At 44.8% G+C, this 24,442-nt stretch overlaps 1 protein-coding gene across 5 annotated transcripts in view; it reads right to left on the bottom strand.

The window, feature by feature from the left end:
* Positions 1 to 24,442, bottom strand: part of TNC (tenascin C) — a gene marked incomplete at both ends in the record, with an annotated part of 67,469 nt that overhangs the window by 5,184 nt on the left and 37,843 nt on the right. For 2 of the 5 annotated variants that reach the window (XM_080708442.1, XM_080708443.1), the window contains 11 exons: positions 1,112 to 1,273; positions 2,624 to 2,720; positions 3,903 to 4,054; positions 5,695 to 5,827; positions 9,029 to 9,159; positions 9,906 to 10,049; positions 11,902 to 12,021; positions 14,054 to 14,197; positions 15,296 to 15,418; positions 21,697 to 21,969; positions 24,029 to 24,301. In XM_080708442.1, the coding sequence (XP_080564568.1) occupies positions 1,112 to 1,273; positions 2,624 to 2,720; positions 3,903 to 4,054; positions 5,695 to 5,827; positions 9,029 to 9,159; positions 9,906 to 10,049; positions 11,902 to 12,021; positions 14,054 to 14,197; positions 15,296 to 15,418; positions 21,697 to 21,969; positions 24,029 to 24,301 (1,752 nt within the window). The remainder of the gene's footprint in view (positions 1 to 1,111; positions 1,274 to 2,623; positions 2,721 to 3,902; positions 4,055 to 5,694; positions 5,828 to 9,028; positions 9,160 to 9,905; positions 10,050 to 11,901; positions 12,022 to 14,053; positions 14,198 to 15,295; positions 15,419 to 21,696; positions 21,970 to 24,028; positions 24,302 to 24,442) is intronic. The other 3 variants (XM_080708445.1, XM_080708446.1, XM_080708444.1) reach the window with 2 other exon arrangements.

Raw genomic sequence — 24,442 nt, 5'->3', positions numbered from 1 at the left:
AAGCTGCACGAGAGCCATTTCAGATCAAAGGCATCTCAAAAGCAGAACTAGGATTATGAGCCAGACAAGGGGCCACTTGAGAGGTAGTGAGCTTCTAGTCAAGGGACCATGTAAACTGAGGCTAGAGGACCACATGGTGGGGATGCCTTAGAAGCAGTTTAAGCAGGCAGCTGATGGAGTGGGTTGTTTGCTATTGAAACTGCAGTCCATGGACTAGCGACACCTTCGACACTATCAACATCAGCGTTACCAGCAAACTTGGGAGAAACCCATAATCTCAGTCCCACTCAGGACACCCCATGTCTGCCTTTGCGGTGAACACCACCCCCAGGGGCTCTGATGCCCTTAAGAACAGAAAAGCATTGGATCAGATGGAGACTGAGGCCTTTGAGTGCCTATTTTTTAAAATCAGCCTATAACTAATATCTGACATTGGGATAAGAAATGTACTTAGTGAATGTGTGTGTGTGTGTGTGGGGGTGGTACTGGGGAGTAGAACCCAAAGATATTCTACCTCTTCGTTATACCCCAGCACTTTTTACTTTTTGTTTTGAAGCAGGATCTCACTAGGTTGCTGATTATCTTGCTAAATTGATAAGGCTGGCCTTGAACCTGTAATACTTCTGTCTCAGTCTCCTAAGTATGGAATTAATTCATTTATTTATTCGTGGTACTGGAGATTTGAACCCAGGGGCATTCTACCTCTGAGCTACACCACAGCTCTATTTTTCATTCTTTATTTTGAAACAGGGTCTCACTAAGTTGTAGAGGGCCTCACCAAGTATCTGAAGCTGACTGCAAACCTGTGATCCCCCTGTTTCAGCCTTCTGAGTACTGGGATTATAAGCATGTGCTGCCATACCAGGCAGGAAACTTATTTTCCGAATGAAGGTAGTTTTGAATCAGTTCTGAGTGCTTCTAGGCTACTCTGTGTTTCTGTGACCAAAACAGTTACCTAGCCCTTTTCAACTACAAAGGACTTTGTACTTGTTTAAGTATTTGTTGATCCAACAAGCAGATGGAAGAATGAGGGGAGGAATGAAGGAATACTGAAGAGAGGATTGGCTGAGAACACCAAGGAGACATCCGTGGGGTCGCGGCAGCCTCGTACCTGCCGTGCCGCTGTACCCCTCCACCTTGAGCTTGTAGCGGGTCTTGGCGTCTCCCACGCTGAACTTGTCATAGACGGCAAAGGCTGTCTCCCCATGGTCTTCCAGGTCCACCCGGAGCTCGTACTGCCCTTGGGCCGTGATTTTGCTCAGGTTATCCAACCCTATGGATGACAGGCATGGGTTGTGAGTAAGCCCAGGTGACCCAGGCCATCACTTCTGTGCTCTGCTGTAGGTAGAAGCAGAGTGCACTTGACAGAGGTGTATGTCTCACAGAATTGGGCTAAAAACTTGTTCTACTCCTTACTGGTAGAAAACCTGATAAAAGATGATGTTTCTGAGCCTCACATAAAATCAGGTGAACATCTTTGCCCTTCCAACCTCCTAGTGTATTTTTTTTTAAGTAATTTTCTTTTGTACTGGGGATTGAACCTAGAGGCATTCCTCTTCGGAACTACACCAAAGGCAAAGACTACCTAAATGCTCTATTTTATTTTTTGTTTGAACAGAGTCTTACTAAGTTGTTGAGGGCCTTGCTAAGTTGCTGAGGCTGCTCTCAAACCTGCGATCCTCCTGCCTCAGTCACCCAAGTTCTGGGATTACAGGTGTGTGCCACCACTCCCAGGCCTCCTAGTTTATCATGAAGATTCAAAGGGATACGATAGTAAATGCACCCTTAAAATTCTAAAGGCAACAGATGATACCAGAATGAACTTTCCCAGGCTCAGGCGATGCCTCAGGGGACAATGCTGTGTACAGGTGACTTGTCAGGAAGGAGTGGCATGGGAAATGGATGGATGACAGCACTGTAGTAGGGCCTGGGAAGTTTCAAATTCATCTCTACTGCCCTTTGCCTCTGGCCACCTGAGCTCTCTGTTTCTTGATGTACAAGATGGGAATTTGCACTTTGTAGGTTATTTTAAGGAACCCAGCTCAGTGCCTGGGCCCAGGAGGGAACAGTCAATGTTAGCCACGTGGACCATTCCATGAATGCCTCCGTAAGCTAGGGTCATTCTAAAGGTCTGGTCATGGCTCTCCCTTGACAGCTTTTTATTCTTAGTGAGTCAGAGTATTTATTTATTTATTTATTTATTTACTTACTTACTTACTTACTTACTTAATTTATTTTGTGGTAAAAGGGATGGAACCCAGAGGTATTCTATCTCCAAGCTACACCCCTAACCCTATTTTTTTTATCCTTATTTTGAAACAGAGTCCCACTGAGTTACAAAGGGCCTCACTAAGTAGCCGAGGCTGTCTGCGGACCATGATCCTCCTGTCTTAGCCTCTCATACGCTGGCGTTACAAGCGTGCACCACCACGCCCAGCTGAATCAGAGCATTTAAGTAGTCTTTGGGAACTGGATGTTCTGTGTCCATCACCAGAGCTCCTACCCTACCTGCAGATCTCCTTTCCTCCTAATCTGTTCCTCCCCACATAGGTCGCTGTAGGTTAGGACCAATGAAGATGGGCAGAAATAGGCATATTGAGCACCGGCATGCAGGCCACATTACCAAGCCAGAACTCTTCTCTGCGGTCTCCAAATCCAGCAGTGTAGGCCTTCCAGTTTCGATAGAAGTCTTCACGTCCGTTCTTGCGTCTCAGGAACACCTATGGACATATCTGATGATTCTGGGTACTCCTAAGCTTTTGAAGGAGAGGGTGTCTTTCTTTTATCTATTTTTTGGGGTACTGGGAATTGAACGCAAGGTCATTCTACCTCCTAAGCTACACCTCTGACCCTTTTTATATTTTCCTGTGAGCACAGTCTTGCTAGGTTGCTAAGAGTCTTTGCAAAGTTGCCGAGGTTGTCCTTGAACCTGCGATTCCTGCTGTCTCAGCCTCCCAAGTACTGATATTACAGATGTGCACCACTATGCCCAGTAATGGAGTAAAAGGACATCTTCTTTTTTTAAATTTTTTTTTGTAGGGAATTGAACCCAGGGGCATTCTATCTCTGAGCTACCCCAGTCTTATTTTCCTTTTTATTGGGAAACAAGGTTTCACTAAGTTGCTGACACTGGCTTCAAACCTGTGATCCTCCTATGCTCAGCCTTTCAAAAACTGGGATTACAGGCATGTGCCACCATGCCCAGCATCAAGACAGCTTTCTGAGAGGAAGAAACACCAGGATGTGGTAAGAGCATCCACTCTCCCACTCTGTCCATCACTAAATTGCCATGTGGCTTTGGACAGGTTGGCTCCTTGCTCTCTGCCTTGTTTTCTAACCTGAGGCAGAAGGACTGGAAAGATCACCTGGCATTGGATGACAGTACTGTGTCCGTTCTAACAACTGCATCTCTATGTTATAGGATGTTGCTAATGGCGCAGGAAAGAGGGCATCTGGGAACTCTGTTTTCTCATTACTTTTGCTGTGAACCTAAAACTACTCCAAAAGTAAATCTTATTATTTTAAAAAGAAAATACTACCCAGCTCACAAATTAATGGGGTTTGAAGTAATTCCTATAAAACTCTTAGTACTTTCTGCAGGTAAAAAATAAGTGCTAGGCCAGTACTAATTACTATAACTAATGAGCTTGATGAACACTGTTATTTATAGATGACACAGTTGCTTGAGGGAGATCAGATGAGATAAATTATAAGAAAATTAGTTCTCATGTTATCCCCTGCTTCATCCCATTTGTTTAAGGAGATAATTCTGGAGTGCCTCCATGTGACTGAGACTGTCTTGCAAGCCTTCTTGTACATGGTTGTCAGAGTGCACAGGGAGGAAGACATTGTCCCTCTCTTCCCTCCTGTGTTGGAGAGGCCCGGAGCCCTGAGATACTCACGATCCACCCGCCCCCATCAGAGGTCATGTCGCAGAAGACTTCCAGTGCCTGGGCCTTATCGCCGTTCAGATAGATGGTGTAGAGGCCGGAGGCTGTGTCTCCATTCAGCATCGCCTGGGAGCAGTCCCTGGGGAATGGGTACAGGAGTCCAACTGCAGGGTAAGAAGAAAGAGCGACTGTCAGAGCAGGAAGACCGGGAAGGAGAATCCAGATTGCAGCTCAGCGGCTCGTGGTCTGGATTCCTTTGGGCATGCAAGGTCATGCCGGAGTCTCTGTTCCCTTTTGTGCAAGATGAGGGTAAAATCTACTTTGTGGGGTTGCTACGAGGTTTAGGGGTTACTGACAGGAAGAGTTGTCTTGGTCACTCTTGCTGATGAAAACCATCAATGGGAGTCATTGGTGGGAGGCCAGCAGAGCTGTCGTGGGGGACACCTGCAAGGTCAACCCATCCCCTGGTGAATACCACACACTGTTGTCTGGGAAGGCTGGGTTTCCAGCACCCAGAAGGCGGCTCACTGCTCATTAGGGCAGGCCACTTTCAGAGTCTGAGAAAAGCTTTGGAATTTTGAGCTTGCCAGAAACATGTGTTTCAGCCCTCGGTGTGGACACATTTCAGTTTCTTCAGAGACTACTTGGCTTGCTATAGGACACTGGAGAAACCACTGAACTCTTCTGAGTCTAGGATCTTGAGTAAAACAAGAATGCTGAGGGAATCATCATACTATGACACAAAAAATTTAAAACTTGCTAAAAGTGGACCATCTCAAGGCTGTACGTGGCCGGAGAGCCTACGGTCACAGCGTTTCTTTTTTCTGACCCAACGTCTCCTCACTGTGCTCCATCTTTGTCTGAGGTTGTGGCATGAGCGCTTCTCTTGTCTATCTCTCAGCCCTGTCCTGAGAGCACCTTTAAGGCACACTCATGATTTGTGTTCCAAGTCCCTGGCTTAAGCTCTGCTGAAGACAGATGAAGCACCTGGATCGGCAGATGGGTGCAGAATGGCTGCCTAGTGAAGAGAGAAGGCCAGGAGCCAGGTCCTCAGGCCAGCTCTTCCCTTCCTCACAGGTGGCTTCCACCTCTTATCCACCAACACAGCCATTCACTCATCTGCTACCTGTGGAAGATGCCCCAGGGGAGATTCAGGGGAGGCTCCCAGGCCTCAGAACACCTGGGTCCAGCTCTGATTCTGGCTCCAGAGCAGCCTGAGGAGCAGGCCATCCAGTCCCTGGGGTCCATTCCCCACTGGAGACTGGGCATGATAATCCTGGCCCACTGGGCTGGCTTAGGGAGGAGCACTGGTGACTTTGAACATGGACAGCCTGTGTGAATGCTGACATGCTGAAGGAGGAGAGAAAGGAACTCGAGCTTCTGCCCCACCGGACTATACAAGGGCTTCACACTGAGCCAGGAGTTTCTATACAAGACCTTGTCTGCCTTCCCAAGGTCCTTGTGAGGAAGGGATGTTATTAATCATTGTATGGATGAAGAAAATGAGGTTTATACACTGAAAGTAACCTTCCAAAGGCACAGAGTAGTGATGGAGATGAAGACTGAATCCAGATGGGCTCACTATCTTTTGCTACTATGCCCATAACTTCAAGCACTCACACTCCTCAAGTAGATAACAACAGAGTAGCGTTCATGGTATAGTGGTGAGTATAGATGCCTTCCAACTAATGGTAAGAAAGTGATACTTTGCAGAGTTTTGCTTACAAAGTGTAAAGGAAGCAGAGGGTCTGTTGAGTCTCACTAAGTCAGATCTCAAGACCTGGTTGTACCCTGGTGTCCTTACTTGTGGTGAAGATGGTCTGGATGAGCTTGCTCCTTAGGGCTCCATTCAATGCCTGGATCCTGGCTGTGTAGTGGGTGGATGGGGTCAGCTCTGCCAGGCTGTACGAGGTAGTGTCTGGACCCACGATGACTTCCTACGAAGAAAAAAATACAGCAGCATGGTCACAGACACTGTCTGGGTACAGGTGATGTATTCCTTCCCTCTTCCACACATTCATTTATTTGTTCAATAAGCATCCACTGAGGGCTCACTCTGGGCCAGGCTCCTTGTGCACCACTGGTATATCAGAGATAGACAATGTATCATAAGCAAAGACCCTGGGGTCAGGAGGAGCAGAGTGAGTTAAAATAATATGGGGAGGCAATATCCTACTTCTATGGCGCTTGGTTTCCAGTGGGGAGCAACAGGAAAGGTAGGTACAGGCTAGGCGATAGAGGGCCTTAAATGCCAGAGTATGGAATTTGAAATTTATCATTGTAAAGAATGGGGAGATCTTAAAGTTTTTTTTTTATCAAATGAAAGATATGAACTAAGGTGTGCTTTAAGAGGTGTAAACTGGTGGCAAGACGAATTATAGAAGAGACAAGCACAAAAATATGGCTCTTTATCTCAGCCTTTTGGCAAGCTTTAATACAACATGACACTGGACTCCATGCTACCTGGGGCTTGTCAGAGACAGAATTGGGGCCTGGCCAGGTGCACAATTAAGACATTCCTTAGAAGATGCTGACGTGCAGTCAGGTCGGGGACCTCTTGGGTCAGGAGATGATCCTAATGGCTCAGTGGGCAGTGCATGAGGAGGACTTGAGCTGGCCTAGTGTGCCCCTGCCGGGAAAGAGATGTCCAGGTGAAGCAGATATGAAGCCCACTCTAACTGCTGCTGTTCAGAGGGGGTGGCTGGCTTCTATTTGCAGAGAATCCTCTGTGGTTTTGCCCTCTCTCTAGCTTCCAATTCTTTTAGCAGATGACTTTAATGTCTGAGATTAGAATTCAGCCTACATCCTGGTAAACCAAAGACAAAGCTCCTCTCATATAAACATGGCTGGGTTAAGGCAGCAGTGGGCTGTTGTGGAGGCTGCTGGAAGGTTCTTCTGCATCTTGGGATCTAGAAAGATATGATAGCCTATCTTTTTTTCCAGTGAAAAAATTGAGTTTCTGAGAAGCAGAGGGATTTCTCTCGCTTTGTCATTTGTGGGTGGCAGAGATGATCTTGCATCCTGGTCTCCCAGCACTATAGCCAGGATGCTTTTCTCTGATAGCAGATTGATTTTCTTGATTGAGACATATAAAGCTGGGGATTGGACATGCAGAAAAATAAACCAGAGTGTGTGTCCATGTCGTACCAGTGGCCTGGGTGTGGCCTTCAGGTCTGGTCCCCAGGGAGGGATCAACTGTCAGGACCAAGCTCGGCTCACGGAAGGACCTGGAGATGCAATTACCTGTCATCTCTCTAGGCTGCTAGGCAAAGTTGTCTCTTAGGCAATAAGGGAACCTCACAATGAGACTCATGATTCAGGTAAACATAATCCTAGGAGACCTGATTAGGAGGGGACCCGGGGGATCTGAGAGCATGAAGCTCTCATTTTACAAATGCGAGTGCTGACACCCGAGATGATCTAGGACCTGCCTCAGTGCACGCAGTGAGCTAGTTCACTGTATACCAACTCCTGGAAGGGCCGCGATAGTAACCAGGAATGTGTGGGGTGCTTCTGGTTAACATGACAGATGAGATAAGCCTGTTTATGCCTGTTTCCTTCTGATACTCGCTAAAATGAGAGTAAGGAAATACAAGGTATAAATTCAGGTAGAAGAGAGAGGAGACAGTAAGAAATATCCCATGTCAGCAGAACCTCAGAAGACAGAATGTGGGTGAGGGAGTGACTCTTGATGGGCATAATGGAGCGAGCTCGGGCTCATATACTAGGGTGGGCAGAGCCACCAGGGCCTGATTGATGGATGCTGCAGAGTCCAGCGAGTTCATGATGAATGTTTACAAAGTCAAAGATGCCTTTGAAGGCAGCCTTTGAAGGGGGACCAAAGGTCTGGTTTGTGTAAAAAACAGTTAAATCTCCAGATCTCTCTATCCTCTCCCAGTCCAGAAGGGAAGCTGAGGATCATTCTTTGGAAAGGCTGAATAGGAGAGGAGGCTCTGGGTTTAAATCCATCAGCCCCAGCTGTTAGGGAGGTCCAAGTGCTATGCAGGAAAAGTCAGATGAACGGAAGATTTGGATGCAGTGAGAGCCAGCCTTCCCGAGGTCCCCCAACAAAACTGCTATGGAGTGGCCCAGCTTCTCTCTCTGGAGCAAGCCCAGTGTTTGGAAAGTCCAATCTGTGCAACTGGAAACCCCAATCAGCTCCTTCATTACTGGTTCAAGTATAAATCAGGACAAGGCAACACTGGGTAGAAGTTTTCAATGTGGAAGAGGGAGACCCAAACAAAGCAAAATCAAACAGCAGCAAGAGAATCAGAGGAAAGACGCTTGGAAGAAATGCTCTGCAGGTTGTAAAATAAAATACCAATAACAGAGATAAAGAGGAGATAATACACGGACCACAAACAAGATGCTAGAAAAAGATAAATGTGCAGACTAAGCCTTGGATATATAAAATACTAGAGTAAAAAATTCAATCACAAGTTCAGGAGGTAAGTTTTGGAAAAAATCTCTTACTTGTCTGAAGGTCCAAAATTATTGCAGATTAAAAAGTAAGAGAAACCAGGTGCTGTGGGTGTACCCCTTTAATCCCAATATTTGGGAGGCTGAGACAGGAGGATTGCCAGTTTTCAGTCAAAGCCTCAGCAGCATAACAAGACCTCAGCATCTTAGTGAGATCCTGTTACAAACATAAAAAAGGGTTGGGTATGTAGCTTAGAGGTAGAATGCCCCTGGATTCAATTTCCAGTAATAAAAAAAAAATCACAGGGAGAGGATATGAATAGTATTAACAGTGCATGTAAAGGGTACTGATAGTGGATGTCATAAGTATTTGATGGAATACACTGTAATGCATAATGTAATGATACCATCAGTGAGGTAATACACATGGCAAAGATGCAGAAGAAGCTCTTGGTCCCAATAAAACATCCAAAGACCAAGAGTTTAGCTCATAAAATGTCCTCAACTCTTGTAAGCAGCGGCTCTTGATCTTGGCTGGCTATCAGAACTGGGGGCTGGTTTAAATGAGAGCCCAGAGAATATGACTCAGAAGGTCTGGCATAACAACAGTCCCTGCTAAGGGGGGTTTTAGCTCCCTAGTTGCATTGGGGTGAAGAAACAGCATCAGATAATTCTTCCCTACTCTGAACATCAGGCACATGTTTCATCTAGCATGATACCTTGACTGTTCCGTCCACAGATTCATAGACCAGGAGGTAACCGGTGACCGATGCCCGGGGAGGTCGCCAGGTGAGGAGGGCGGTTTCCGACTGAACCTCAGTAGCAGCCAAGTCTCTGGGAGAATCAAGGTCTGGAAAAAATTAATAGCTAGTAAGTCAGCAAGTATATGGAGAGAATGAAGAGGGCTGAATTCAAGTCCTTTCTCTGACACTGACTCTTGCCACCTTGGCCAAAATTTCCTGTCTACAGGTGAGGAGATTGAGTCCCATGATCTCCAAAGACAGATTGTCTATGGTTCATCTCATCCCAAAGGATAGGCTTCCACTTCCATGAGCCCAACATGGCTTTGCTTGGTTCTGGATGGAATTTTGGGAGAAAGACATAGCTGTGAAGATCATGATGAACTCTCCTCTTGTTTCTGATAAAAGGACAGGTGAGACATCCTGATGGCAAGGACGTTTCCTCCATTTCCCCAGTGGCTGAAGTTTGCAGAAATCTTCAATGCACCCAAACCTAGTAGACAGCCAGGAAAACTTGCCTGATAAAAAGGTCTTTCTCATAAAAAATTATTTGCCCAGCTTGACTACGGATCATTAAATGCTGGGTTTAGGTTCAGTAGGGACTATTTCCCACTTCAGAAGTCTCCCTCTTAAAAGCTTTCCTCGCCCGTGGGGAGAGCCAGGTCATTGCAAAAGGAAATGGCGTGTTTCCTTGGGTTTTGACTGAGTGGGCCCTGGTGAACTTAATGGTTGTTCACGTCATTCCACTGCTAGGATCTGACTCTAGCGGGAAGGACTGGCTGGGGGCTGCCGCTTAGGATGCAGGCTGTGGGTGGGGGTGTCAGGAAGGAGGGTTTCCAGTGCTCCGTGTCTGTACCTGTGGTGAACCTGGTGGCGAGGGTGGCACTCTTCTGGGGCCCTTTCTCCGCAAAGATTCTCAGTGTGTATTCCGTGGCAGGCTCCAGGTCACTCAGAGCATACTCCACTGTGTTCCCAGACACCATGCGTGTAATTTCAGGCACTAAACAGGAAATATGCACACCAAGGCAGTTACCTGTTGCTGTCTCAGCCATCTTTGAATGTGGCAAACAGGGCATCCTACTCCTTCTTCTTTTTTTTTTTAAATAGTGGTATCAGGGATTGAACCTAAGGGCATTCAACCTCTGAGCTACACCTTCAGCCCGGTTTTATTTATTTATTTTTTAATCTTGTAACAGAGTCTCACTAAGTTGCTGAGGGCATTGATAAGTTGCTGAGTCTGGCCTTGAGCCTGTGACCTCCTGTGTGAGCATCCCAAGTACTGGGATTAGAGGCCTGCACCACCATGCCCAGCTGCACCCACCTCCATCTAACACAGAAACTCTCTGTGACCCTGCAGAAAAGCCGGTCTGACTCCTGAAACGCCTCATTCCACTTCTCTCTTGTGCTCATATGCAAAAGATTTTTTTTTTAAGATGGAGACTGGGTTTGCCACATGCCAAGGCCAAAGGAAAGAGACTTTTTTTCCTTGTGGTATTAGGGCTGGAACAACTTTGCAAGGCCAGAGACACAGGAAGGAGCGAGAGAAGAGTGGCCAGTAACATCTCAAGCCCATGAATAACCCACATTTAATATGTCCCATTGCCTGATTTTTCCTCTTTTGCATTTACTTCAGTATCTGTTTATAGCTGACCAAATCAAGAATCACAAAATTTTTAAGGCTGAGGGCTCACAATTATCAGACACCTCAGAGCCTGGGTACCACCTCTCCTGCCTGGTATCTCCTTCATGTCTAATGGTAGAAAGCAGACTAGGTGGCCTAGTGAATATATTTATTTTCTAATGGCAGGGAGGGGTTCCCTAAGTGTGGAACTTTTAGTGTTAAAACCAGAAAACCCCTGGCAAACTGGAACAAGTCAGTCACCTCATTCCTTATCCGTGAGTCTCCCTCCCCTTCTAGCCAGCACCCTTTATTAGTACTGAATTGATAATTTCTTTAATACCTGTGAACTGTACCCTGGCTTTTATTTTTAGAGGAGACAATACCATCTTCCTTGTCTCAGAAGAGTTTACCTAATAAGAATTAAGATGAAAAAGAATAGACCCAAATCTCACCCTCTTATTCCCGCCTTTGCTTTGGTCACATAGAGCTCTATCAGGTTAGTGCCAGGGCTGAGGTAAAATTTTCAGAAGCCCAGGTGCTGTCTCATATTGTCATTAAAAACAAAGCAAGACCAAGCCATAAAACACAAAACTTACCTAGACTTGGAAGTCTAAATAGCAACACTCTAGAGGAGCTCAGTACAAAATTGTGGACAGGTTCATTGAAAAGAACTCTCTCTTTCTTCCCTCTCTCATTTGTGTATGATTTTGCGGTCAGGTGGCCTGATTGGCTTGTGGCCATGGTTGGCCAGTGCCTTAAGCAAGTGTTTAACCTGCCAGCCGGGTGTATTAGTACAGGTGTTTACAAAAACAGGGAAAAGCAACCACAGATTTTTCAATGAAACTTGCTCCCAGTGGCCTCTCCTGTGTTCCCTGAGAAGCCCAGCATCTCACTGCCACCTGACACACTCTGTTTAAGCTTGTAGATTTGGGGCTTTTTCTTAGTAGAGAATGAGAATTGCTTCCTAGAGAGGGTGTCTCACACAGGAAGGACGGGAGGGTCAGGCTAGAAAGACAGGCAGAGGCTGGACATGTCCCTTTATTTTTCTTTAAGTGTCCTACCTGACTGTCCTGGGGTGGCAACTGAGAACCACAGGATATTAGTGGCTTTTCCAACCTACCCATGGGTTTTTGTCATCTTGTATGAAATATGGCATGGAGAGAGAGAATGGGAAGAGACAGCAGCTTGACAGGCAGCCCTGGCAGTGAGGAGGGTCTCAGACAAGACTCACCTCTCTCCCCGGTGTAGGAGATGACATAGCTATCCACGGGGGCAATGGCTGGCTGCCACATGGCCAAGGCTTCCGAGTCGGTGATGTTGGCTGTCACCAGGTTGGATGGACCATCCAGAGCTGCAGAGACAGATGACAGGAGAGGACATCAGACCACCGCTGCTCTGCGGTCTGCACTGCCCAAAGACTCCTGGGGTTAGTTCACAGGGACAAATGTGTGGAATGGCTCAGAGTCTGGACCCTGGAGCTGGGCTGACCTGGCTTTGAGCCATGAAACCTCTCTTGTTGTCTCTGTTCCCTTGGGTCTCTGTTTCCTCACCGATAAAATGGGGATGATGTTTTCCTCAGTACTATTTTGACTTTCATGTATTATGGGTGGAAAGGTGCTATGTAAAATAAGAAGGAATAAATGGATAATAAGGATTTTCATTGGCATTCATATTCCTTCTCCAGGGAAGATGCTTAGGAGACATAAGGTTGAGACTCTCTGACACTTTTTTGAACTTTGATGATATTTCTGGCTTCGGGATTTGAAGGTAATATGGAACCAGGCTTTGGAGGCTGTTGTTCTCAGGTACTATTGTGGCTCTTTTGCCTGATAACTGTGCCCTTGGGAAGGTAATTTCCTTTCTCTATACTTTCCTTTCTTTGGTTGTTTAGGGCTGCAATAAGGATCCACTAGGCAATGCATATGAAACATGCCAGGGAGCAGCTCATTAATTTCAGTTGTTATTGATATGTCTATTAACGTGACTTGGAGTCTTAGGTATGCTTTTCAAATATCTTGTACTGAGAAAGGGCACTGAGGAAGCTTTTGTCCCTGGCTTTCATTATCTGCCTCCTTCCCTTCCCAATATCTCTATGTTGGATGTTGCACTCTTGTGCTTACAACTTGATTGCCCAGGGAAGGCGAGGGCAACTCCCATAAACTCATTGCAGATGAGCACCTGAGCCTCCAGATCTGGGATGTGACAGAGAACTTTTAGGAGCGGGGCACTGTCTGCTCTGGTTCCTTCCTGTTTCGCTCTACATGTAGGGAATCTCCTTTAACTTTGATGACCAGGGACTTCAGGAGGGAAACACCCAGCTTTTGTGATCTGTTGCTATGGAGAATGCATGAATACAAGATCTCTTTGGGAAAATAAAGGACTGTGTGGCAAGGCAGACAGGACTCTATGTTCTGATGGGATGTTTTAATTGCATATTATCAGCTCTTTCCTCCTATAAGGATATTTTAAATGTTTCTTACGAGCCCCATTCTTCGGATCTCTTAATGGACTGAACTGGACAGTTGCTCACATCTCAAAGGAGAAATTGTTGAGACACACAGAGGTCTGAAGAGAGATTTTCCATTTCATTCTCCTTCAATACAATTCATTATGTTTTCCCTTTACAGCATACTGCAAGTCTGATTTCAATAGGAAAATAACCCTTTATTTCAGAAGAATACAGGGTTTGCCATCAGAATGACCTGTGTTCAAACTTGAGTTCAACATTTACTAATTCTGTGTCTTGATTATTTCCCCATGCCTCAGTTGCCCCCTCTCTAAAATGGGAAGGAAAATAGCTGAGGGAATTACATGGAAAGGATTTAGCAACAGTGCCTGGAATACGGGAGCCTCCAAACAGACAGTAGCAACTTTACAGTCGTCCCCAGTACATGTCTGAAGTGGGAACTGGCTTTGAGTGTCCTCACAAGGGCTCCAGGCAAAGGAAGGAGGAGGCAAGTGAACTTGCATAATCACTCACATGTACACGTCTTTATGACATCGTGCTAGGAAAACAGATTTATTCCCATTTTATAGAGAAGGAAACTGGACCCCAGAGAAATGAACCAATTCATGTAGCTAACAAATGGGATTTCAACCCTGGTCAGTATAACTCCCAAGCTTGGCCTCTTTTTCTTTTTTCTACAATAGTCCAGGAAATGGAGGCTTTGGGAGATTAAGGATATGCCTAAGGTTATCTGACCCATCAGAGGCCAGAGATGGGCCACAAACGAGATGTTTGGCAAAGTCCAGATCACCGTTCACTCAGATTTTATAAAAGAGTCTTTCTCCAGATGTCAAGTCATGAACCATAAGGCTAAAGTAAAAAAAAAAGTACCATGTACAAGTGATCCCTGGAAACCCCCAAATAGAAACCAACACACCTGTGGTGAGCGACCCTGAGACAGGTTCGCTTTCCTCAAATCCTTTTATGGCAATGACACTGACAAGGTACTCCAGCCCAGGTACGAGCCTCACCAGCCTGGCTTCAGTCTTGGTTCCATCCACGGTGACCATGGAAGGTGTGCCTGGGACACAGGGAAGGCAAAGTCAGGCAGGAGCGGTGACCCTCACTGTTGTCCCAAGAATGGGTGTATCCCATTTGGAAATGAAATTATATCCTTATCCAATACCATTTTCATGACTTCTCATTTTCTCCCACCCTCTGGCATGAGGGAAAAGACCTTACTTTTTGTATAATGCTTTTTCCATTGGTCCAGAGGCCAAAAGCCAAGCCAGGAGAGGAAAAAAACATGAAGTCACAGCACACTAAAAATGGCAAGTTTCCGTTCAGTAGAGAGCTGGCATGTTTTGCAAATTTTATTTTCTTTAATATTTTTTCCTATAAAGTATACGGGAAGCTTGCTATTTAATGCATATCTGAACTACATAACCTATTTTTTGGGTTGGCATTATATAGACTCCTTTATTAGCAGAGATCTATTTATGATGAGAAAATGGTTAAGTCTGTGCTCTTATATTTATTAGAAAGTCTAGAATTTATGCTTATTAGAATTTCAGGGCAGGTCTAGAGCTTGTATATTAGCTGGTCAAACTCCCCATGGGGATGACACAGCATTCCTGTTACCAATCATCCTTCTTTACATACCTCTATTAAGAGAGAGCTTGCTACCTGCCAGAATGTCTTTAGACAGACTCCACTGTGGTCTCTATCATAGTCCATATATTTGGAACAGGAACTTGTGACTCTGCTAAATCACAACTTCCTGTCCTATTTGGAAACAGACAGATTTTGGTACCCAAGAGCAAAATGTCATACATGCCCACAACTAACTTTTCGGATGAATGGCTCATAGAGAAAAAGGTCAGTGTATATAAAGTTTATTTTGTTCATTGTGTTTAAGCAATGCTGAGATTAAATTTCTTGTAGAATTTTAGAATTTCAAGGCAAGAAAGCAGTGTCTTTATAAAACAGTCCTTTCGAAGGTAGTTTATTCAGATCTTCTATAACTATATGAATGGAGTTTCTCTAGATGGTCTCAAAACTAAGGAAGTAGTTTGCTTTAGCTATGATGTACAGGACATTATAATTTTCAAGATCTTTATCACTATTTAACTTAAACCCTCCCTGCTGCTCCTGCCCCTTCCCTCTCCAAGTTCCCTACCTCCTGTACTGGGCACATAGGTAATCCGGAAGCTCTCCACCTGGGCAGTAGGTGCCGTCCAGCTGACAGTGGCGGAGTCTTCAGTGATGTTTGAGAAAATGAGTTCCTTTGGAGAACCCATGGCTGTCAAGGAAAAAACACAAGAGAAACCCAGAAACAGTTAATTTTACGGTCCACTAATGTTTTCTCCTAGATTCTTTATCCAGGGAAATTTAGTGCTGAGCGTTTGTTTATGTCTGAACCACATCTTTAGGATGGAGAAAGTGTGAACTGTGGTCAAGTTGTGACTTAATAGAAACATCCTTTTACTCCAGGTGCAGGCCCCAGGGCTGTCTTCCAGTCATTTGGTCTTATTCACAGACAGCATTAACATCACAACGAAAATGGAGAGAGTGATTTTGCAGATGGTGGTATATTCCCCTTTAAATTTTTATGTTTAATATTTTTTTCCAAATCTTTGCTTTCTAGTTTTTTTTTTTAAATTAAACAATACCAAGACCTGACAAGTATGCAGTTCTTTGCAACTTTTAAGGCTTAACTCTCAGATAGAATCTCCAAAAGAGAAGATGTGGTTAAAGCCATTGTACACAGGACCAAAGTGAAGCTCTGCCTTTCAACCAACATTTTTGTGATGTTACCTTTCAGTATCCCAGTACTAGGTAGCCTAGGCACAGAGCCCTGGATCCTAAAAATAAGGTTCACATGGAAACTGACCTGGAAAACCTACTTGTAGGACTGGAAGGATGTCCAAAGCCAGGGGACAACCTTGGGTCATCGCCAAGACAGACACCCAATAGACACTGGGGCTACTCTTGGGGAAGGGGGAGAATTCTGCTCTCTAAATGTCTCCTCTACAAACCCAGTTGACTTTGGCTTTCTTCTCTGTGTTTTCTGGCTTAGGTTCGTGCCCACTTAAGCTGACCATGCTTAACCAGAGAATTCAGGAAGCAATTTCCAGGCTCTAGGGAGCTTACATCCTCATCCTTTCCCCCCTTCAACCCACGTTGATCATTAAGTTCTGAAATCCGCAGAAATTGGGGGAGAGTTGTTTTTTTTTCTACCCACTTCTGTCTTTTACCCTCATCCAAGACATCAGTCTCCTCCTACAGTTTTCTTCTGTGACCTGCGAACCACCCTAGGACTCTGTGGCTGCCTGGGTTTTTGCCCTGTCTGTGGAAAGTTCTGGAAACCACAAGGTCTCAGGAGCCTGCAAGATCTTGATTGTCCAAATGCCACTGGGAGGCTGGGCAACCTGGGGCAAGTCCCATCACTTTTGTCCAGTGGGGAGAGTGGTTGGTGCTCACCCACAGGAATGTCTTGAGGATTAGCAGAGATAATGGATGCAAAACCTTTTGTATGACATCTGGCATACAGTAAGAATTCAGCAACTGTGATTGCCCTTTCTCAACTTTCTTTCTCATGTGATCCTTCTTCCACGAGCCACCTGAATCTTAAAATATTTTCCAAAAGGCCGGGTGTGGTGGTGCAAGCTTGTAATCCCCCGCGGCTTGGGAGGCGGAGACAGGAGGATCGTGCAGGTTCGAAGCCAGCCGCGCTGGCTTAAGAGACTCTGTTTCCAAAAATAAAAATGTATAAAATAGGTCTTGGAGTGTAGCCTGGAGGTAGAAGGGCTTCCAGGAACCCCAGTACCACCAAAAAAAAAAAAAAAAAAAAAAAAAAAAGAAAAGAAAAAATATTCCCCAAGAAAGATCTAGATGACTCTTTAAGCTAAGAGAAAACCCTAGTGAGGAATACAAACTCAGACCTAGAGGTGCTTCCTCTGCCAACCAAGTACACGCCAACTTTTGCACTGAGTAGAAACCTCACTTGTGTAAGTTATGGCACATTTAAGAAGCTGGTCTTGCTGAGTGTGGTGGTACATGCCTGTACTCCCAGTACCTGGGAGGTTGGGACAGGAGGATAGAAGGTTTAAGGGCAGCCTTGGTAAGACTCTTGGCAAGATTCTCAGCAATCTGGTGAGACCCTATTTAAAAAATAAATAAAAAAGGGTTGGGGGTATGGTTTGGAGGTAGAATGCCCCAGAATTCAATTCCTAATAACACAAAATAAGGCAAAACAAAAGACAAAAAAAAAAAATGAAAAGAAGTTGAGTCTTATGGCCAAAGCCTTCTTCTTGAGACTCTAGTTTTCTCATCTGAAAAATAGCAGTAATATCTGTCTTGTCTTATAAGCCATGGCGACCAGTGACCTCACCTATCATACTCCTGGGGGTTGCACTTGGTAAATGTAGCCGTAGGAAGTTACCTGCACACAACCTGAAAGAATGGCACAGTAGTGGTGGAACTCCAAGGTTGGTGAGCTTAATAGGTTTGGACCACAGAACTTCCCAGGTATTAAGGAATACTTGCTATTCTAGCATATCTCCTTTTGCTGTGAAAAACTCTTAAGGAAGCTGAAAAGGGCGTCTACCTGTTCTCTGAATAAAAATTGCCTCCTCAAATCAGTGGCAAGTATCTTTAATTAGGTGGCAATTGAGAGTAGTTTAAAAAATTATTTCCCCTCCAACCTATTTTTATTGAACACTTAACAAGCATGAGGTGCTGTGCTATGTTGGGGCACAGCTGCTGTGGGCAGTAGGGTTTTAGAAGCAAGGATTTTAGAGCTGGATAAACCTGGTTTTGAAGTCTACTCTGACCTTATTATCTACAAACGGCTTAGCCCCTGGACCTCAGCTCCTACATAGGTGAAATAAAGTTGAATGTGTCACACCTTGGCCTGCCAGTGTCTTAGGAGGTGCAGGGAGGTGTCTGCACGCACATGGCAGAAAGCACAAGCTCTATCATTGGTGATTATCATCTTTATACTTCCTGGGGAAAGGTGTGAGCCTGAGTCAGAGGTGCTGAGCCCAGAGGGCCTTGCCATGTGGATGGAAGGACTGCTGAGCAGGTCTTTCTATGACCACTGATCCAATTCCCAGGAACAATGTCACTGCAGCTCTGGGGATGTGGTGCCATGTTCTTCTGAAATGGAACTGAAGCTGAGGGGGTGAGCAGCTGCCTGGCTGGGAAAGGCAGGGCAGGGTACGAGTAGGGCATATTTTGGTTGTTGGGAAAAGTGGCATTGACTATAGGCCAAAGTATAAGAAGAGAATTCTGTGCATGTGCGTGTGCATGGGGATGGGGACAGGTTAAAGAAGCGTTTTGGGGTCCTCACTCTGATCAATCATCCTTCATGGGCTTATAGGAGCCTCTAGGAGAAAACAGCATAGTCATCTCATGAAGTTGCTGGAGTCCTTCCCTACTTTCTGCCCACTGCAGGGGCCCTCAAGATGGTGTACAGTTTGGCATTCAATTTCCTGGAGGAGAATAAAGCCCCTTTCTTTCTTTCTTTCTTTCTTTCTTTCTTTCTTTCTTTCTTTCTTTCTTTCTTTTTGCGGGGCTGAGGATGAAACCCAGGGGCATTTGACCTCCGAGCTATACCCCCTGACCTATGTTTTTTTTTTATTCTTTATTTTGAAACTGGGTCTCACTGAGTTGCAGAGGGCCTCACTAAGTAGCTGAGGCTGTCCGCGGACCACGATCCTCCAGGTCTCAGCCTCTCAAATGCTGGGATTACAAGCGTGCGCCACCACATCCGGCTAAAGCTTATTTCTAAGGGTAGCGGTAATGACTGAAAAGAAGTGGCTCCTACCACACAAGGGCAAGAAAAGCCATTGCAAGTGGCCAGTGGATACAAGTAATAACCTAAGTTGCCACCAGTAGGGGAATGGCTAAATAAAAATGCGTATGGACTTACCTCTGAGATCTATGATTAAGAAACACATAGAACAAAGCATGGAATAAGGTAATATGTTAAACACTGAGCTCTTCAAAAAGAGTAAAGAGTAATTAAACTTATGTCAAAATTTATCTATTTGTATATTTCTGGCAGGACAAGAACACAACAATATTGGTTGCTTCTAGTTAGACTCACTGAGTATAGTTGAATGAATCCACTCCACTGTAAATCCTTTTCAACTTTGAATTTTGAACCAAGCATCTCATTAAAAATAAAGTTTAAAACACCAAACATAAAAATAGCTACTATTGTTAGGGTGACAAGGAGATTCTATTAAATGCTCAACATTCACAATCTTATTTAAACCTCCTGAACTTCAGATTCAATTCTATTTTCCAGAGGAGGGAACTGAGGCTCAGAGAGGAAAGGAGAGTTGCCCAAGTCCACACAGCTGATACAGGGGGGGAGAAATACAAACATACTCCAGGAATCTGTCTGGAGACTGCTGACTAACCACCAGACGACACTGCCCGGGCTGTATTCCAGCCACCCAGGGCGGGCACCTTGTGTTCTGGAGAGGGGTCTTGTAGGAGGAGTCTCAAAAGCTGCTTATGAGAGAAGAGATTGGCCTCTCAGAGTAGGGTTCACAATGGTGTGAAGGAAGTGAGAGTGGGGAGGAGAAAGAACTATGAATGGAGAAGGGAAACTTTATGAAGCAGAGGAGAGGGAGGTGGAAGTTAGATCTCTGTAGCTCCTGAGTCCCCTCTCCTGGCTTCTCCTAGTCCCAGAGCACAATATATGCAGGCGCTCATGGACACACATATTTATTCATTCTCTCTCTCTCTCTCTCTCTCTCTCTCTCTCTCTCTCTCTCTCTCTCTCTCTCTCTTCCCCCTCTTTGTGAACCAGAGGGCCACCCCAAAGAGGAGGCTCTGCCTTTATTTTCTTTTGTTCTAAAAATAAAATAAAAAAGCAGTTTAAGATCGTATCCTTCCTTCCTCCCTCTCTCTCTCTCTCTCTCTCTCTCTCTCTCTCTCTCTCTCTCTCTCTCTCTCTCTCTCCTTTAATACTGCAGGGCTTCTAGAAAAAAGAAACATGAAATCAGAGCTCAGAAGTAAACTTTGAGGAGCAGTGTTTATAAACTAAGGTCACAGTCAGGCTCTGCCTCTGATCTGTAGCTGTTTAACGAGCAGCCACAGGAGGAGGAGACTCGGACCTGCCGCAGGGAGAAGGAGGCCTTTGTCCTTCTGCACGAGAAGTAGGAGTTATTTCCTTACTAGGTTGCTGCCTAGATCCCAGGATGTTCTTCATGTCTACAAATGTTAATTATGATTTCTCTGGGTCGTTCCTTGGAGCTTAATAGTTCCTGAAACTTGCTTTAATAGGCGTTCTCTTTTTACACCAAGAGGAAAGGGTTTGGGCTCAATCTGCCCATCAGAAGTGGCAAGCATGCATACTCATTGGTCATTGGTCACCAGTCTGTTTATATTTCACAGCATGAAAATGAGGTGTCCTTGGGGTTTTACTCCAAATCTAGCTGTGTGACCTGGGGCAAATGACTCCACCTTGCTGGGCCTCATCATCATCATGTGCAAACAGAGGAGGCTGAGCTATGCCACATCTCAGTTTCCTTTCTATTTCCTCTGGGATTCTGTGACTCTTTTCTCTGGATCCACTTTGAACCAGCCGTCCCTGGGAAATGCTGTTTCTGTCTCTCCTACTGCTTTCCTGAAAGAATTCAGCTGTGGGCCTTCCCTTTTCCCTCTAAAAAGTCATAGTAACCTTACTAGTATTATTATACAGTCTTTTTTAAATTTTTTCTTTTTGGCCTGGCTCACATGGAGGGGCCTGGCCCCCCTCCATGTGGCTATTATAGTTGTTAGAAATACCTAATAGATCTCAATATTCGGGAGGCTTAGGAAGGACAATGGTGGGTTTGAGGACAGCCTCCACAACTTAGCCAGACCCTGTTTCCAAATAAAAGTTAAAATAGAACTGGGGGTATAGCTCAAGGTAGAATGCCCCTGGGTTCAATCCGCAGAAACACACACACACACACACACACACACACACACACACACACACACACACAGTTTCCTGAAGAGTATCCCAGTGTTCTTGCCTGCTCTCGCCTCTTTCTCACTCATCAATTGTATCTTATAAATAGGACTCCTCACAGGTAGACACGCTGCTCCTCATTGTCCCTCACCTAGTACAGCTCAAACTTTGGACCCATGAACAAGGAATTTTAGATAAAATCCAGTAAGATAAAATTGAATAAAATTCATTGAATAAAATTCAGTGAGACAACAGGCAGAAGGAAGAGCCTTTGGGATTAAAAAGAAAATGTGGTAATTGAAATAGCGAATAGAGAGATGTGACCAGCTCTCCTGTGCTGAACCCTGGCTGGGTGCCAGGCCCTCTGCTTTGAATTTCATGTGCACTATCTCACTGAATCTTTACAATCCTATTATGTAAATGAAATCTTTTTTTTTTTTTGCATAAGGATGTAGCCACACTGTGCGAGGAAACAGTCTAGAATAGAGGAACCAGGATCTGCCAGCAAACTTGCCTGCATCCAAAGCTCTCGGCATTACCCAGCCCTAGAAGGAGAAGTGCCCAGTCACGGCTCTCCTCTCTCCTCTCCTATTTGTTTATGGTACCTGTCGTGGCTATGGCATTGGCTGGCTGGGATCGCCTTCCATTCCTTATTCCATAGAGTTCAATTTCATATTCAGTGGCCTCTCTGAGACTTGTTATGTCCCTGGTACGTTCGGGGGAAGTGAGGGTTATTTCCTGCGGTTCAAATTGTTTTTTGGTATCTCTGATTTTGAGAACAAAACTGTCGAACATCCCTTCATCCGCTGTCCAGGATAGACGGAAACCATCTGGGGTGGCATCTGAAACTAGAAGGTTGTCAACTTCCGGTTCTGCTTCTAGAAGGGGAGAGAATGGTGGAAGAAGGAGGAAAGAGAACATCATTCGGCAGCTCGTGCAATCTTCTCTCCAGTGGGGGTGTCAATTCACAATGCTGCCCCGGCTTTCAGACAAGAAGTATCCTGAGATACCCAAAACAAAACCATTTGACATTAACAAATTCAGTGGGGCTAGGGCAGGGAAAGATGGAGAGTCGGCACACACCCAGCGCAAGCCAGGCATATGCTCACATATGTGAGTTTTGTCTAAAAGCAATTCCATAAATCTACATCTGGACTCCACTTTGGCCCCTCCCATGCCCTATTAAACAAGTTCAAAGCCAGTAACTTGTTTACATTTGCTCCTTGTCTTCCAGTGGCCGGGTGCCCATCTGCTGAGACCTTTTTTCTTTTCTTTTTGAAAAGACAAATAAACCAGCACTAACAGTCTGTGGAGCTGCCCATACAAATTTTGTTAATTATAATACCATCAAGGCTAAGAAAAAAAATGCCTTTGAAAATGCTAAGGGCTTTTTGCTTTGTTCTTGGAGCTGGTTTACTAAAGAAGGCTCCTACTTTTGACTTTCCTTCTTTCTTATTTATTTAGTTATTTTTTTTTTGCTACTTTTAACTGGTACATAAGCATGCAGATGGTAGAACTGAGGCTTGGAACTACTTGAGATAGATACTTTGGACCCAGAGGTTCATCTTGGATTGCCTTAACTAGACAAAACTCAAGGTTAAGGTGAATTTGGAGCTGTGTTTCCCAAAGTGCGATCAAAGCAAACTATTCCTGTTTGATATTCTTCTTTTAAAAGTATTCACTGTCAAAGTAGTTTGGGAAATCCTTACCTCTTGGAGATACACAGTAGGATGCTCTGAAAAGCCTTGTGGTCAAGGATCCTGTTTTAACTTTACCTTGGTGTTCCCAAACTTATTTATTTAAATGTTTTAAATTGGTGCATTATAGTCGTGCATCTTAATGGAGTACATGATGGTAGAGGCATACCTGCACACATCACTCATTTAGCCCTTCCCCAATTCTCCACCCATTTTCTCCCCCTCCCTCCTTCTCATGTTTGACTTAATGAATGACTTTGATATTTGTGAATGTACATCATGTACATTATGAAATTTCCCTCTTACCCCATCCCACCCCCGTCAGGTTGCTTTATTTGCTCATCTGTGTTTTTTCTTCCTAGTCTAGAGTTCCTCCCATGAACCTTTTCTCCCTAGCTTGCTCATATCAGAGAGAGCATTCGATGTTTTACTTTTTGTGACTGACTAATCTTGCTTAGTATAATGTTCTCCAGTTCCATCCATTTCCCTACAAAGGATGTAATTTTGCTTTTCTTTATGGCTGAGTAAAATTCCATTGTGCACATATTCTATAGTTCCCAAACTTATTTTGAACATACAACTTCTTCACCAAGTAGAACTTTTGAATAGTCTGCAAAATTAATCTCTAGAATGGACGGACTTTGGGAAACACAAAATTTGGATTGTTAAGGTTAAGTCATTAATTCTGTATCTCTCTGGGGAGTATTAGTCTTGAGAATATTATGGATTTAGTCCGTGTTGAACAATCTCTCTGACATTAGTGTTTATCAAATTAATAAGTTCCCATTTAGTTTTCTAGTGATGAGCTGGGTAAATTTGTTAAGATCATGGTTGAGACATTGAGACGATACAGGTTTTTAAAACATTTTCAAAATATATTCATTGGTTTATATACATATATTTTGTCGAGAAGGCTGAAATGTAGCTGGGGACCAGCCAGGATGAACTCAAGGGAAGGTGGTATAAAGTAAACACACAAGAACTATGGACAAGACACAGGCGAAAGGATTTGAGACACCGAGTGGAAACATTTCGACCTTCTCATCTCTTGGATGGGAGTAGGGAGTGCTCATTCCACACAGAAGACATGGGGAGTTTGGAGAGAGCACCAAGAACAGGCCACATCTATGGGTTAAGAAGGGAATATGGACGAGGATGTTAAAAATCATGATGAGGCTGGAGACAGACTACATGGGAAGGGCCAGAAAGAACAGAGAATGGCTGACCAGAATGGAAATACCTGTAGTAATCTCAGCCCTCAAGGGCTTAGTTTGTTGCCCTTGGGTGAAGCCAGAGACCATAACCTCATAGCCAATGCCAGTTATGAGGCCTCTAAGCTCCAGCTTCCTCTGGGTTCCTGAAAGTGTGAATTCCTGGGGGTCCAGCAGCTTCCCAGAATCCACCACCGTTACTAGAAAGCTGTCAAAGGCATTCTCCGATGCCGTCCAGGAAACTGTGAACCCGTAGGGATTAATGTCGGAAATGGTTAGGTTTTCCAGGAGGGGCAAGGCCTCTGAAAGAAGGGGAGCGAAAACAACTCAGGTTACAGCACTGACTCTGCGAGGGCAGCATAAGATCCCAAGAACAGCGACAGATCCAACCAATCATTCACTGTATGATGTGCCCAGAAAATGAGTATCTAGTAAGAGCTTGT

The sequence above is a fragment of the Muscardinus avellanarius genome (assembly GCF_963383645.1).
Source record: "Muscardinus avellanarius genome assembly, chromosome: 13".
Taxonomy (NCBI): Eukaryota; Metazoa; Chordata; class Mammalia; order Rodentia; family Gliridae; genus Muscardinus; species Muscardinus avellanarius.
The sequence above is the reverse complement of the archived record's forward strand: the minus strand, read 5'-3'. Positions and strand labels throughout refer to the sequence as shown.